Genomic DNA, 15,162 nt, shown 5'->3' on the forward strand with positions numbered 1-15,162 from the left:
CCAGCAGCGCCAGTAGCAGCAGTGGCCAGGACTGGGAATACAGGCAGTCCCAGCTTCAAAGTCCAGAGTCCAGGACCGGTGGAATGAGGGACGCGGAATGGGAAGTACACGATCCGCTTTTGCCGTTTCAGCAGAGTGAATCGAGCGTTGACCAGCCTATTGGTGGCTCCCAGTGAGATGGTCGGCCAAATAGCACTGGGAGCATTGTTCCGCGCTCAATTTGGTTTGTAGGGTAGGACATTCGCCAGAGCGGGTTAGGCTGTGAACCAAAATAAGACATGCTGGCATTGGGTGGGTGGCAGCATCATAAGAAAACCACATTTGACGACAACATTTTGAAAAAGGCAGCATCCATAGCCGCCACTCAAGCAGTGAAGCAACAGCAGGTGAGAGTGTGGTTTTCCATCCTGTGGATGATTGTGCCAGCAGTGTCGTTCAAGACCCACTTCCCCTTCTGAATAATAAATGTTCAGAAAAAGTATCGCATTCTACTCTGTAACCCTATTTGTCTTTCATCCAAGTCTGAAAGACAAACTGACTATTTTCTGTTTTGAATCGTCACCACCTCTTGCAGCTGCTAAGCCAAATGGTTGGGCTTTGAATATGGTTCAACGATGATTTCCTGCTCGTCCTTAGACTCGTTGTCAGAGGATGCGGCTCACTCATAGTAACATAGAAAAGAGGAGCAGGAGGGGGCCATTCGGCCCGTCGAACCTGCTCCGCCATTCAATGTGATCATGGCTGATCATCCAAGTCAGTAACCTGTTCCCGCTTTCCCCCATATCCTTTGATCCCTTTAGCCCCAACAACTATATCTAACTTCCTCTTGAAAACATATGTTTTGGCCTGCACTGCTTTATGTAGTAACAAATTCCATAGGCTCACCACTCGCTGGGCGAAGAAATTTGTCCTCATTTCAGTTCTAAAAGATTTACCCCGTATCCTTAGACTGTGACCCCTGGTTATGGGCTCCCCTGCTATTGGCAACATACTTCCTGCATCTGCCCTGTCTAGTACCAATGTGTACCACAACCACTGGCTGTTCACTTCCCCCCTCCAGAATGTCCTGCAGCTGCTCTGAGACATCCTTGACCCTAGCACCAAGCAGACAACATACCATCCTGGGGTATCGTTTGCGGCCACGGAAACGCCTATCTATTTCCCTTCCAATTGAATTCCCTGGAAATATTGCCTTCCCACATTTTTTACTCCACCCCGATGCAGCAGAGCAAACCGTGATGCAAATTTGGCCGTTGCTGCTTTCACCTGATTCAAATAATATAAATTCTCAAGGGCCCTTCTTCCCTGGTTCTTGTTACAACAGATATAGCTCTTACAAACATAGACCACGAAACATAAACCATACAAACTATAGGCAATAAAATTAGTAGACACTTTTCTAACCATACTCACCCACTCAGCTGCTTCCACTTGTCTCCCGTCACTTTTGAAGCCTGACATCATCTCAGTTGAGATCCAAACTTACACTCCACTCTCAGTCTTGCTGTTCCTTACACTCTTTTATCCTCCCGGCCCCGCGCTCAGTCTCGCTCTTTCTCACACTCTTTTATCCTCCTGGTTCCGTGCTCAGTCTCGCTCTTTCTCACACTCTTTTATCCTCTCGCTCCGTGCTCAGTCTCGCTCTTTCTCACGCTCTTTATTCTCTCAGCTCCGTGCTCAGTCTCGCTCTTTCTCATACTCTTTTACCCTCCTGGTTCCGCACTCAGTCTCGCTCTTTCTCACACTCTTTTATCCTCTCAGCTCCGTGCTCAGTCTCGCTCTTTCTCACACTCTTTTAGCCTCCTGGTTCCATGCTCAGTCTCGCTCTCTCTCACACTCTTTTATCCTCTCAGCTCCGTGCTCAGTCTCGCTCTTTCTCACACTCTTTTATCCTCTCAGCACCGTGCTCAGTCTCCCTCTTTCTCACACTCTTTTACCCTCCTGGTTCCACGCTCAGTCTCGCTCTTTCTCACACTCTTTTATCCTCTCAGCTCCGTGCTCAGTCTCGCTCTTTCTCACATTCTTTTATCCTCCTGGTTCCGTGCTCAGTCTCGCTCTTTCTCACACTCTTTTATCCTCCTGGTTCTGCGCTCAGTCTCGCTCTTTCTCACACTCTTTTATCCTCTCGCTCCGTGCTCAGTCTCCCTCTTTCTCACACTCTTTTATTCTCTCAGCTCCATGCTCAGTCTCGCTCGTTCTCACACTCTTTTATCCTCTCAGCTCCGTGCTCAGTCTCGCTCTTTCTCACACTCTTTTACCCTCCTGGTTCCACGCTCAGTCTCGCTCTTTCTCACACTCTTTTATCCTCTCGCTCCGTGCTCAGTCTCGCTCTTTCTCACACTCTTTTATCCTCTCAGCTCCGTGCTCAGTCTCGCTCTTTCTCACACTCTTTTATCCTCTCAGCTCCGTGCTCAGTCTCGCTCTTTCTCACACTCTTTTACCCTCCTGGTTACACGCTCAGTCTCGCTCTTTCTCACACTCTTCTATCCTCCTGGTTCCTCGCTCAGTCTCGCTCATTCTCACACTCTTTTATCCTCTCAGCTCCGTGCTCAGTCTCGCTCTTTCTCACACTCTTTTATCCTCCTGGTTCTGCGCTCAGTCGCGCTCTTTCTCACACTCTTTTATCCTCCTGGTTCCGTGCTCAGTCTCGCTCTCTCTCACACTCTTTAATCCTCTCAGCTCCGTGCTCAGTCTCCCTCTTTTTCACACTCTTTTATCCTCTCAGCTCCATGCTCAGTCTCGCTCTTTCTCACACTCTTTTTTATCCTCCTGGTTCCACGCTCAGTCTCGCTCTTTCTCACACTCTTTTATCCTCTCAGCTCCGTACTCAGTCTCGCTCTGTCTCACACTCTTTTATCCTCCTGGTTCCGTGCTCAGTCTCCCTCTTTCTCACACTCTTTTATCCTCTCAGCCCCGTGCTCAGTCTCTCTCTTTCTCACACTCTTTTATCCTCCTGGTTCCGTGCTCAGTCTCCCTCTCTCTCACACTCTTTTATCCTCTCAGCTCCGTGCTCAGTCTCGCTCTTTCTCACACTCTTTTATCCTCTCAGCACCGTGCTCAGTCTGGCTCTTTCTCACACTCTTTTACCCTCCTGGTTCCACGCTCAGTCTCGCTCGTTCTCACACTCTTTCATCCTCTCAGCTCCGTGCTCAGTCTCGCTCTTTCTCACACTCTTTTATCCTCCTGGTTCCATGCTCAGTCTCGCTCTTTCTCACACTCTTTTATCCTCTCGCTCCGTGCTCAGTCTTGCTCTTTCTCACACTCTTTTATCCTCTCAGCTCCGTGCTCAGTCTCGCTCTTTCTCACACTCTTTTATCTTCTCAGCTCCGTGCTCAGTCTCGCTCTTTCTCACATTCTTAAATCCTCCTGGTTCCGTGCTCAGTCTCGCACTTTCTCACACTCTTTTATCCTCCTGGTTCTGCGCTCAGTCTCGCTCTTTCTCACACTCTTTTATCATCTCGCTCCGTGCTCAGTCTCGCTCTTTCTCACGTTCTTTTATTCTCTCAGCTCCGTACTCAGTCTCGCTCTTTTTCACACTCTTTTATCCTCCTGGTTCCGCGCTCAGTCTCGCTCTTTCTCACACTCTGTTATCCTCTCAGCTCCGTGCTCAGTCTCGCTCTTTCTCACACTCTTTTAACCTCCTGGTTCCACGCTCAGTCTCGCTCTTTCTCACACTCTTTTATCTTCTCAGCTCCGTGCTCAGTCTCGCTCTTTCTCACATTCTTTTATCCTTCTGGTTCCGTGCTCAGTCTCGCTCTTTCTCACACTCTTTTATCCTCCTGGTTCTGCGCTCAGTCTCGCTCTTTCTCACACTCTTTTATCCTCTCGCTCCGTGCTCAGTCTCCCTCTTTCTCACATTCTTTTATTCTCTCAGCTCCGTGCTCAGTCTCGCTCTTTTTCACACTCTTTTATCCTCCTGGTTCCGCGCTCAGTCTCGCTCTTTCTCACACTCTGTTATCCTCTCAGCTCCGTGCTCAGTCTCGCTCTTTCTCACACTCTTTTAACCTCCTGGTTCCGCGCTCAGTCTCGCTCTTTCTCACACTCTTTTATCCTCTCAGCTCCGTGCTCAGTCTCGCTCTTTCTCACGCTCTTTTATCCTCACAGCTCCGTGCTCAGTCTCCCTCTTTCTCACACTCTTTTACCCTCCTGGTTCCACACTCAGTCTCGCTCGTTCTCACACTCTTTTATCCTCTCAGCTCTGTGCTCAGTCTCGCTCTTTCTCACACTCTTTTATCATCCTGGTTCCGCGCTCAGTCTTGCTCTTTCTCACACTCTTTAACCTCCTGGTTCCGTGCTCAGTCTCGCTTTTTCTCACACTCTTTTAACCTCCTGGTTCCGTGCTCAGTCTCGCTCTTTTTCACACTCTTTTATCCTCCTGGTTCCACGCTCAGTCTCGCTCTTTCTCACACTCTTTTATCCTCTCGCTCCGTGCTCAGTCTCGCTCTTTCGCACACTATTTTATCCTCCTGGTTCCACGCTCAGTCTCGCTCTTTCTCACACTCTTTTATCCTGCGAGTTCCACGCTCAGTCTCGCTCATTCTCACACTCTTTTATTCTACTGGTTCCACGCGCAGTCTCGCTCTTTTTGCTCTCTTTTAACCTCCTGGTTCCGCGCTCAGTCTCACTCTTTCTTGCTCTCTGTTATCCACCTGGTTCCACGCTCAGTCTCGCTCTTTCTTGCTCTCTGTTATCCACCTGGTTCCACGCTCAGTCTCGCTCTTTTTGTTCTCTTTTATCCTCCTGGTTCCACGCTCAGTCTTGCTCTTTCTTGCTCTCTTTTAGCCTCCTGGTTCCGATCTCCATTAGATTATTAGATCATATCTGCCAGCGCCACTCGCTCTGGAATGCCAGGTGGTGTCCTGCTCCGTCTCTCCATCACCTTGCTGTTCCCTATCTCTGTATTCTCCTCAAGCTCGACAACTGTCCTGAATACAGTAAGTCCTCACTGTCAGCCACTCTGCTTAAAGACGTTTTGTTTTAACGATTTTTATTCTTTTGCAATTTGTTTTGATTTGTACCACCATTCCCGGTTTTACATCATCTGCACTCTCCCACCCTTCCCGTGTTGCACTCTCGGCCAGTTGACGCCATGTTCTGATGCTAGAGCTGCCTTTGCCTTTGCAGTCACCAGAGGCCCAGGCTGCAGAGAGAGCAAGGCCTGAGATCAAGAAGCAGGAGCACAAGGAAGGGAGAGGATGCTCCCTTCCACTTCTACATCGTTTTTTCCAGAAAAGACATGCCTAAAGGAACCTAACTCTGAATTGAACATTGATTCCTATGATTCACTTAAGTTGCTTCATTTAAAACCGTGGCTTTCACGGATGCAACCACAACTTTAGGTGAAGACTTACTGTATTTGCATTTATCTACTTCCTGCCAATTGAACATCCCTAATTTTAATTGCTCCAGCTTCCTCGGCCCTATCCTCTGGAATTCCCACCCTAAGCCAACCCAACTGGCTCTGTCTCTTTTTTCATTCAAGACACTCCTTAAAGCCTACTTCTGGGACTAAACTTTTGGTTATCTCTAATAAGGCTCCATAACTTCCATAACTTTCAAAGTTGGACATCCCCAGTTTCCGGAGGCCTTGTGTCGAAGGCAGGCGAGTCGGAGGTAAGGAAGTCATGCCTCCTTTTTATAGCAATGGCTGCCATAAAGCACATAAGCTTAAAGATCAAGCCACTTTGAGAAGCTAGGGAGCAGCAAGTCTGTAAGGTAAGTGGAAAGGATTGGGGGGGGGGGGGGGTTGGATGGTAAGTGACAGGGAGGGGGGGTCAGGTACTCAGGGGGCATGCTAGCTCTTCCATTTTTACACATGAATAGTTTCTCAATAATTCTGGAAAGAAATTTCCATTAATTTCCCTGTAAATGAATTGCTGATCAAAGGTACTTACAATCCTGGGTTTAAATGGTGGTTTTATTTTCTTCTGTTCCAGCAGGACCCAATCAATTTCCTTGAAAAATGGGTGCTGTTTAATGGCTTCCTCCCCACCTTGTGATGTAACACAACCCAAACGTTTATTTGGGCTCTTTGTCATAAACTGAAATCAAAAAAGTAAAATGTAAGATCTTTGACTTGTAAGTTATTTCATAGAAAAAGTTACAGAGTATTTCCTCATTGTCTTCAATTATATAACAGTAGAACAGTAACAAATGATGTAGCTTCCTGTTATGAGTAAAATTTCAACAGACCAGATGCACACTGTGCCGTTAACACTTTTGGTTTAAAGAAGTTATCAAAGCCAACTGTAGGGACAAGACATCAATGCAAACATACAGATCCAGTCTTAGGCCAGGCTTGGGCCAGGAAGCAAGGGAGGGTAAGGGAGGCTCTGGTAATCAGAAAAGTAGATGCACTTGACGTCAAAATGGCTGACATTTATTAAAGGCGGTTAGAAATATTGCCAATTTAGGTCACAATTATCTGAGATTTGTGACGCTGGGCCCAACTTTAAATAATCCAATGAGAATATATCCCAAAACTGGTCTCAGGAATATCTGCACTGTAATCAGGCTAATGGTCACTTAAGCTTCTGAAAATGTTAGTTTCTAACTCTTTGTAATGTTTGGCTACCATTGAACACTTCAAAGAACAAATGCCAGGAAGTATTTCTTTACATAAAGGGTGGCCAACTAGGACTACCAGGAAGCATAATTGAAATCAAGACAATTGACTCATTTTGGAAAAAGCTAGATGCTGTAATGGGAAAGCAGTAGGTTTGGTATTCTGAGAGGGTGAGATCAAATAGGCCAAAGGATTTTCTTCATGTGAACCATTTGTGTGATCTTAAGAAAATCCTTTAAATTAGCTGTGTAGAGAAAAGCCAATTAGACTGTGGAGCACAAGCTTGAACGATACGAGGGCAGCACGGTAGCACAGTGGTTAGTAGGGTGGCTTAACAGCGCAGGGTCCCAGATTTGATTCCCGGCTGGGTCACTATCTGTGTGGAGTCTGCACGTTCTACCCGTGTCTGCGTGGGTTTCCTCCGGGTGCTCCGGTTTGTTCCCACTAGTCCCGAAAGATGTGCTATTAGGTAATTTGGACATTCTGAAATTCTCCCTCGGTGTACCCGAACAGGCGCCGGAATGTGGCAGCTAGTGACTTTTCACAGTAACTTCATTGAAATATGAAATGAAATGAAAATCGCTTATTGTCACGAGAAGGCTTCAATGAAGTTACTGTGAAAAGCCCCTAGTCGCCACATTCCGGCGCCTGTCCGGGGAGGCTGGTACGGGAATCAAACCGTGCTGCTGGCCTGCTTGGTCTGCTTTAAAAGCCAGCGATTTAGCCGAGTGAGCTAAACCAGCCCCTCTTTATTAATCTATTAATCTAAGCCTACTTGTGACAATAAAGATTATTAAAAAAAAGGTTTAAAATAGCACATTTAATAATGTAACAGGTTTGTTTCAAACACAAGCTTTCGGAGCGCAGCTCCTTCCTCAGGTGAAGTGAGAGGTATGATCCAGAAACATTTATATAGACAAAGTCAGAGATGCCGGACAATGCTTGGCATGCAAGCATTTGCAGGTAATCAAATCATTACAGATCCAGGGAGAGGGATAATCACAGGTTAAAGAGGTGTGAATTGTCTCAAGCCAGAAGAGTTGGTGGAATTTTGCAAGTCCAGGCCAGATGGTGGGGGGTGGATGTAATGCGACATGAATCCAAGATCCCGGTTGAGGCCGCACTTATGCGTGCGGAACTTAGCTATAAATTTTTGCTCGGCAATTCTGCGTTTTCACGTGTCCTGAAGACCGCCTTGGAGAACTCTTACCCGGAGATCAGAGGCTGAATGCCCTTGACTGCTGAAGTGTTCCCCGACTGGAAGGGAACATTCCTGCCTGGTGATTGTCGCACGGTGCCCGTTCATTCGTTGTCGCAGTGTATGCATGGCGAGACCGGGATCTTGGATTCATGTCGCATTACATCCACCCCCCACCATCTGGCCTGGACTTGCAAAATCCCACCAACTGTTCTGGCTTGAGACAATTCACACCTCTTTAACCTGTGATTATCCCTCTCCCCGGATCTGTAATGATTTGATTACCTGCAAATGCTTGCATGCCAAGCATTGTCCGGCATCTCTGACTTTGTCTATATAAATGTTTCTGGATCATACCTCTCCATTCACCTGAGGAAGGAGCTGCGCTCCGAAAGCTCGTGTTTGAAATACACCTGTTGGACTTTAACCTGGTGTTGTAAGACTTCTTACTGGTGTTTAGCCATACAGATCTGGAAGATGTCAACATGACTCGTGAGTTGTGCTGTGTGAGCTGATCTCACCAGAGGTTACAGTAGGGACACTACAATTACCCTCAAGATCAATAGACTAAAGAGACAGTGGGGAAAATGGTCAATTTCCTTCAGGTGATTTCCGTTTATGGTCCTTCTGACGTCCACCCGCCATATTTAGATAGATAGTCAATTAGGCTTGCTTCCAATCCAATTGACCCTGATAACACGTTCATATCGTAAACCTGTGCATTGGCAGCCAAATGTTTTGTTAAAATCGAGTGGCAAGGAAAGGGTAGCTCTATCTTCGAGACTGCACTTTGCAGATAGGGCGACCCTTGTAAGATAGAACACCACCCCCCTCCTTTTCTTCCAACCACCTGTTGCCTTAAATTCACCACCGCTGACCGCCCGTCCACCTCCATAACCTGTCCAAACACTGCCCACCCAAGACCCTACATGTAGCCACTTCAGGGATCTATTGGGCCTACTTCTGTTTCCTCGCTGCCGTCTCAGCAGTGCCCACTAATGCCCTCTTGGCACTGTTGGGACTGGTGGTGCTACCGGCCAATCGGATTGGTTGACAGCTCCCAAGGAAGGGACGTCCTCCCCAGTCAGGGGCAGAAGTCCCACTCTGCCTCTTTTTGGCCTGCCCACAGTGCGGGGTGGGCTAACATAGAACATGTTGGCTCCACGCTGACTTTTCTATCAGGGCAGGGGAGTGAGCCCAATTCAAAAATATAAGTATTGGTGAAGGGTGCGGGATTTGGTGGAGAAATTCAAAAAGATCTTTGTTTCCCAAACAGCAATAAATATTAATTTGATAGTACAGACTTGAGCATTGCTGAATAAACACATTTTGTCAAAGTTTTTTGTCTTGCACTCATCAGGGTAATCACAAGAATACCAATGTCAGACAAAACAACAACTTTATACTGTGTGAAACAAGGGTGCCGATTGGTTGGCAAGTGGACTTTGATTGGGGAAACTTGCAGTGGGGGGTCACCTTTGGGGTACCAGAAGATCCTGCCAGCGGGAATGGCTGTGAAAACTTCAGTCACAGTCTTTAAATCATGTAGGTATTTCAATGGATCACATGCGTTTTGGCATTGACAGTCCATCCAGAAGACGCCAGTTGAGAGCATTGAAGGTTTGTACCCTAAGTGGCTTTTGTTTATAATGTGTTTTCACAGGTCTATACTCAGCTGGTATCCTGCCCTTCAAATCTTCCACTTCAGCTCTGATGTGAACATTTTCCTGTAGAACTGCTTCGTTAATCTTCAGTTTGGTCTGACGTGGTCGTCAACTATCTTGTGGTTTACCTGAATATTGTCTCCCTCTCTCTGGGTTCTTCTGTCGTCCTCGCTCCGGAGTGTTTTGTTTTCCATTCTCTGGGCGGGAATTTCCTCCTCGCCAGTGGCTGGTGGTGGGATTTCCTGGTCCCACCGTTGTCAACAGGTTTTCCCGTTGAATGCACCCCTCACTGGCGCTGGTGTGAACGGCCAGAAAATATCGCCCTCTGTATTTTTTCTGTTGTCCTTCTCGGTGGTCTGTTGTTGCCCTTTCGCTTTTGGCACGTTCAGGGTTAGTGGCCCAAGCTTTAGACTTGCTCCAGGTGAGATGAGTGGGTGTTGCGTCCCATCTATGATCTGGAACTCACGATTTTCCGTCCTGCCACTGCATTGGGCTCTCAGACTAATTTGTCCTCTTGGTAAGAGTACCATCCCTTCATATAACCTCAACCTCACTTTTGAAGGTTTCATTTTCAGATCGCTACGTTGAGCCACTTTGTATAGATCTGTAAAGTTTATGATGTTGCATGACGCACCAGTGTCTATGACATTTTTCTTTGCTTGATACTCTCCCCCCTGTGGTCATCATTGTAACAGTCACAACTTTTGCCACCTTTAGACTTGACTAAACCAACCTGTTGTATCATTTTTAGTTCTTCATCAGTCTCCTCTCCTGATATCTCTCCAGTGGCCATTTGTATAGGCTTATTTTCCTTTTTTCTCGGCAAGCACTTGTGTGTGAAATGATCCTGCGTCTTACATGGAACATACAGTGTAGAAAGAGGCCATTCGGCCTATCGAGTCTGCATGACCCACTTAAGCCCTCACTTCAACCCTATCCCCCTAACCCAATAACCCCTCCCAACCTTTTTTTGGACACTAAGGGCAATTTAGCATGGCCAATCCACCTAACCTGCACATCTTTGGTCTTGTAGTTAAAACACTGTTTTTCCCATTCTGAACAATCTTTATTTTCCTTTGTCTCTCTCCTCCGCATATCTGCATCCTGCCCTGTGTCTGTAATTGCTTCTGGACTGTCTCTCAGCATAATGTATCCCTGGTCTGCTCTGCCATACTTATTGCTCCAGTTGATGTTTAACAACATCTGCATTTCAACACATCAATCACTTTCTTTAGAATCAGTTTTTGAACTTTCAGTAGACTTCCTCTCATTGAGGGGTCACACATGTTTAAGACTAATCTATCTTCAATCAGGTAATTTGTAAGTTGTCCGAATTCATATGATTCTCAAAGCTGCATACCTGCTGTTAGATACTGTTCAGTGATCTAATTTTCACCCTGAACTCTACTGTTGAAGATATGGCGTTCATACATTAGATTTAAGGCAGTGTACAATATGTAGCAGCCCCTCCCTAACAGTGTTAGGAGTGCTGTTACTATTATTGGTTCCGGCTTTTTAATTAAGTCCGTTGCAATCTCATAGTTTTGCCATTGTAGGTGGAGAAAAGCCATGTTACTCACTCAGTATTTACATTGCAGACTTTGTCTGCTTTCCTTGTCATTTTGCATTTCCTTTTGCTGTAGTTTTCTGCAGATTTGAACTTTTCTTAGCTGCGCCTTCTCTGCAGCCATTGTGTGCTTTTCCTTTGTCCTTGTTTGAGCAGTTTGTTTTTGCAGATTTAACCTTTCTGTGTGCCTGGGATTTCAGTGTCTTCTCTGAAGAAATGCAGGATTCAAAAATCTGTTTTATCACCACTTCTGTTTCATGTACAAAGACAGCAGAGATTCTTCAGTGCGAGGCTTGATGGAACTGATCAGAAATGGCAATCTACGGTGCATACCTCATGTCAGTGTCACATGACTATGCCAAGCCAGATCAGGCCAGTGGTACTGTTGCTTTTCAAAACCCAAACAGATATACATAATCAAAATCATCAAATAAAAATGGTGGTTCTTGAAGTTTTGCTGCCATGCTAATGCATTTCAATGAAACGCAATTGGTTAAGATTAAATAATATAAATTGTGCAATTTAGATCTTGTGAACAGTCACCTAATTTCCTTTGGGGGGTAGCCGAAAGAAAATCTGTAGCACTTTACAACGATATATATATATATATACATATTTGAAACCCGTTCTGTACTCATGGAGAGTGACTGACCTGAAACACTGACATCTCTCGATGGTGCCAGACCTGCCTAGAATTTCCACCAACTTCTGTTTTTATTTCAGATTCCTGGCATCCACAGTATTTTTCTGTTGTATCATTTTAATCATGTTTACCGTACCAATGGTTTTATATTTCCCAATATTGTGATACACAGAACCATAGGCAGTATTCAACTCTGGCCTAACCATATATAAATAAACCATTCCTTTTTTGTTTTTATTCAATGTCTTTGTATATAAAAAATGGCAGCAGGGAAGGGATTGGGGGGTATGGCCAAGATTGCCCAACTTAATGTGCAGCATAGTGGCGCAGTGGTTAGCACTGCTGCCTCACGGTGCTGAGGACCCGGTTTCGATCCCTGCCCCCGGGTCACTGCCCGTGTGGAGTTTTCACAGTCTCCTCGTGTTTGCGTGGGTCTCACCATCACTATCCAAATATGTGAGTGTAGGTGGATTGGCCACGCTAAATTGCCCCTTAATTTAAAAATTAAAAAAAAAACATTATCCAACTTCATTACCTGGAGCTGCCTATTGCTGATGTTTGCTTATTTTAATTTGCACGACTGAGCGGAGCTGACAATCGCAGACCAAAACTAACAGTGACTATTTCTACACTTCTGAGGCCTGACTCTAAAGTTAAGGCGACAGCTTTTGTGAAAAGCTGCAGTGACTTTCCCACCAGGTAAAAATAACGGGAACAGAATCTCGGGCCAGAAGTGGTCTAAATGGGTGAGCATTTTACTTTCCTTGTGGGCCCACAGACTTCCCCAACCCCCACTCCAAGCTACCTTCCTCACTGACAGAATCTTCCTCCCATGGGGTGACCTGTGCAGTCGGTGTCGGCACCAACCCACTGGTGGCCAGCCATTCCGCTCAATATTCCCCCATTTCTCAGCAACTGCTCCCTGGAGCAGGAGCCCAGTTGACTGGAAGGATTTAAAGGAGACTTCAGAGTTAAAATATCTAAGGCCTCACTTTTGGAGCAACAAGTGAGTCCGGAATTTACTTCACAGTGCTAACCGCTAGCCCAAAGTTGGTCCAGATTTAAACTTTAGCGTCAGTATCCCATTTGCTATTTTTACGGCCTTTGTTAGAAGACTGCATTCTTACTTTTAAAGGGCTTTGCACTTATTTCCCTGGATTTCTCTGTTGTTATTCCTTTTTTCTAATAAATATTTTATTGAGGTATTTATGGTTTTACAACAACAACAAAATAAACAATGTACATGAATTTATAAACATAGTGAAAAAGCCGTCTTCCTCCCTTGCAGGTCCCACCTTTACTAACCCCCTGCTCTAAACTAAGATAACCACCCCCCCCGCCCGCACTCCCCCCCTTCTGCTGACGGTTAATTTGCCGCAAAGATGTCGACGAATGGCTGCCGCCTCACGTTGATCCTCTCAAGGCAAACTTGATTTTCTCCAGAAAGAGAAAGCTAGCCATGTCAGTGTGGTGGTATGATTTGCACAGCTGTCTGCCATTGGTGCAGAACACCGGCTTACCATTGGCCCTGGTCGGTCATGTGCCTCTCGACCGATTGGTTGAGACCAGTCATGTGACGACTCTCCGATTGGTCGAGAGGCTGAGTTAACCACGCCTCCATACCGAGGTATAAATAGTCAGAACGCCTGGTCGTCTCACGTGCAATTGATGGCTCATCAATTTAATAAGCGAGATTTTTGAAGGTGGAGTTCCGGATCAAGCCCGAATGCCTCCGCATCAGCCCGCAAACTCAGAACGCTTCAGAAATTTTTCAACATTGGCTGGCATGTCTCGAAGGATACCTGGAGTCTGCAAACAGCCCCCCCCACCATGGCACAGAAGCTTCACGTCCTCCACTCCAGCGAGGGCACAGCAGCCTATGCGATAATCAAGGAAGAGGAAGATTACGATGCGGCCATACTTAAGCTGAATGGACAGTTTCTTAAACCAGTCAACAGAGTATTCGCCCGACATCTGCTGGCCACCAGACAACAGCTCCCCGGTGAGTCATTAGACCAATTTTACCAGGCCCTCGCTGTCCTGGGGAGGAATTGCTCCTGCCTCCCAGTTTCAGCCACGGAGCACATGGAACTGCTGATCAGAGATGCTTACGTGGCTGGGATGCAGTCCCCCGCTGTCCGCCAGCGGATGCTGGAGAAAGACGACCTCAGCTTAACTGAGGCACGGACTCTCTCCACCTCCCTGGAGGTCGCCGCTTTACACGCCTGCACCTATGTCTCCAGCCGCGCTGCACCACCCTGGGCCTCCTGGCACGCTTCCCCACTGCCATCCACCGCGCCAATCTCCCCCCCACCCCCTCTGGGCCTTTCTGGGTCCCTCCAGTGCACCGCGCTATCTCTCCCCCCCACCCCCTGCGCTCGGCATGCGCACCTCCCCCTCTCCTCCGGGGCCTTCCAGGCCCTTCCAGCGCACCGCGCAACTCTCTCCCCCCCCCGCCCCCGGGCCCGTGCGCCTGGCCTGCGCGCCTCTCGGCCCCCGCTCTTAGCCGCCAAATCAGCCGCTCCTGTGCCGCGCTGCGACCGGGGATCTCCTCCGCCGGGCCTTTCCAGGCCCCTCCAGCGCACCGCGCTAATCTCCCCCCCCCCCCCCCCCCCCCGCCGCCGGGTCCCTGTGCCCGGCCTGCGCGCCTCCCTCTGTCCTCCGGGGCCTTCCGGGCCACCCAGTGCACCGCGCAACTCTCTCCCCCCCCGCCCCCGGGCCTCTCGGCCCCCGCTCTCAGCCGCTCCGGTCGGCCCGCTGGCACCGCTAACCCCGCCCCTCTCAACCACGAGGGCCCCACGGGCGCCGCCATCTTGGGGCGCCGACTCCACGTGCGGGTCCTGGGCGCCGCCATCTTGGGCCGCCGACTCCACGTGCGGGTCCTGGGCGCCGCCATCTTGGGGCCCCGACTCCACGTGCGGGTCCTGGGCGCCGCCATCTTGGGATCCCGACTCCACGTGCGGATCCAGGGCACCACCTTCCGGGACTGGCACGCAAGGTTCTTCCAGCACCTACTCGGCCGACGACGACGACTATGGATCTTCTCCACGGCTCGCCATTCAGCTCGACCAGTCACGTCCACGCACGCTCGTCAAAACGACAATGCTGATCCACCTCAACGGCCACGAGACGGGCTGCCTGCTGGACTCCGGGAGCACGGAAAGCTTCGTTCACCCTACCACGGGAAGACGCTGCGCGCTCCCTCTCCACCCTGTAAAACACAAAATCGGGTTAGCCTCAGGTTCACACTCCGTCCGCATCACCAGGTGCTGCATCGCGGACCTCACGGTCTAAGGGAAGGTTTTTTAAAATTATAAACTCCTCATCCTCCCTGACCTTTGCGCAGCGGCACTCCTAGGACTGGACTTCCAGTGTAACCTGCAGAGCTTGACCTTCCAATTCGGCGGCCCTATACCCCCCCCTCACTGTCTGCAGCCTCGCGTCCCTCAAAGTGGACCCCCCCTCCTTGTTTGCTAATCTCACCCCCGATTGCAAACCCATTGCGACACGGAGCAGACGGTACAG

The 15,162-nt window shown here is 48.3% G+C and overlaps 1 protein-coding gene across 2 annotated transcripts in view; it reads right to left on the reverse strand.

Moving 5' to 3' along the window:
* The window catches only part of prkcea (protein kinase C, epsilon a), a 697,348-nt gene that overhangs the window by 11,059 nt on the left and 671,127 nt on the right, over positions 1-15,162 (reverse strand). For both annotated transcript variants that reach the window (XM_038813231.1, XM_038813238.1), the window contains one exon: positions 5,895-6,041. In XM_038813231.1, coding sequence (XP_038669159.1) covers positions 5,895-6,041 — 147 coding nt within the window. The remainder of the gene's footprint in view (positions 1-5,894; positions 6,042-15,162) is intronic.

This window comes from Scyliorhinus canicula, chromosome 1, assembly GCF_902713615.1.
Source record: "Scyliorhinus canicula chromosome 1, sScyCan1.1, whole genome shotgun sequence".
In the NCBI taxonomy this organism is placed as follows: domain Eukaryota; kingdom Metazoa; phylum Chordata; class Chondrichthyes; order Carcharhiniformes; family Scyliorhinidae; genus Scyliorhinus; species Scyliorhinus canicula.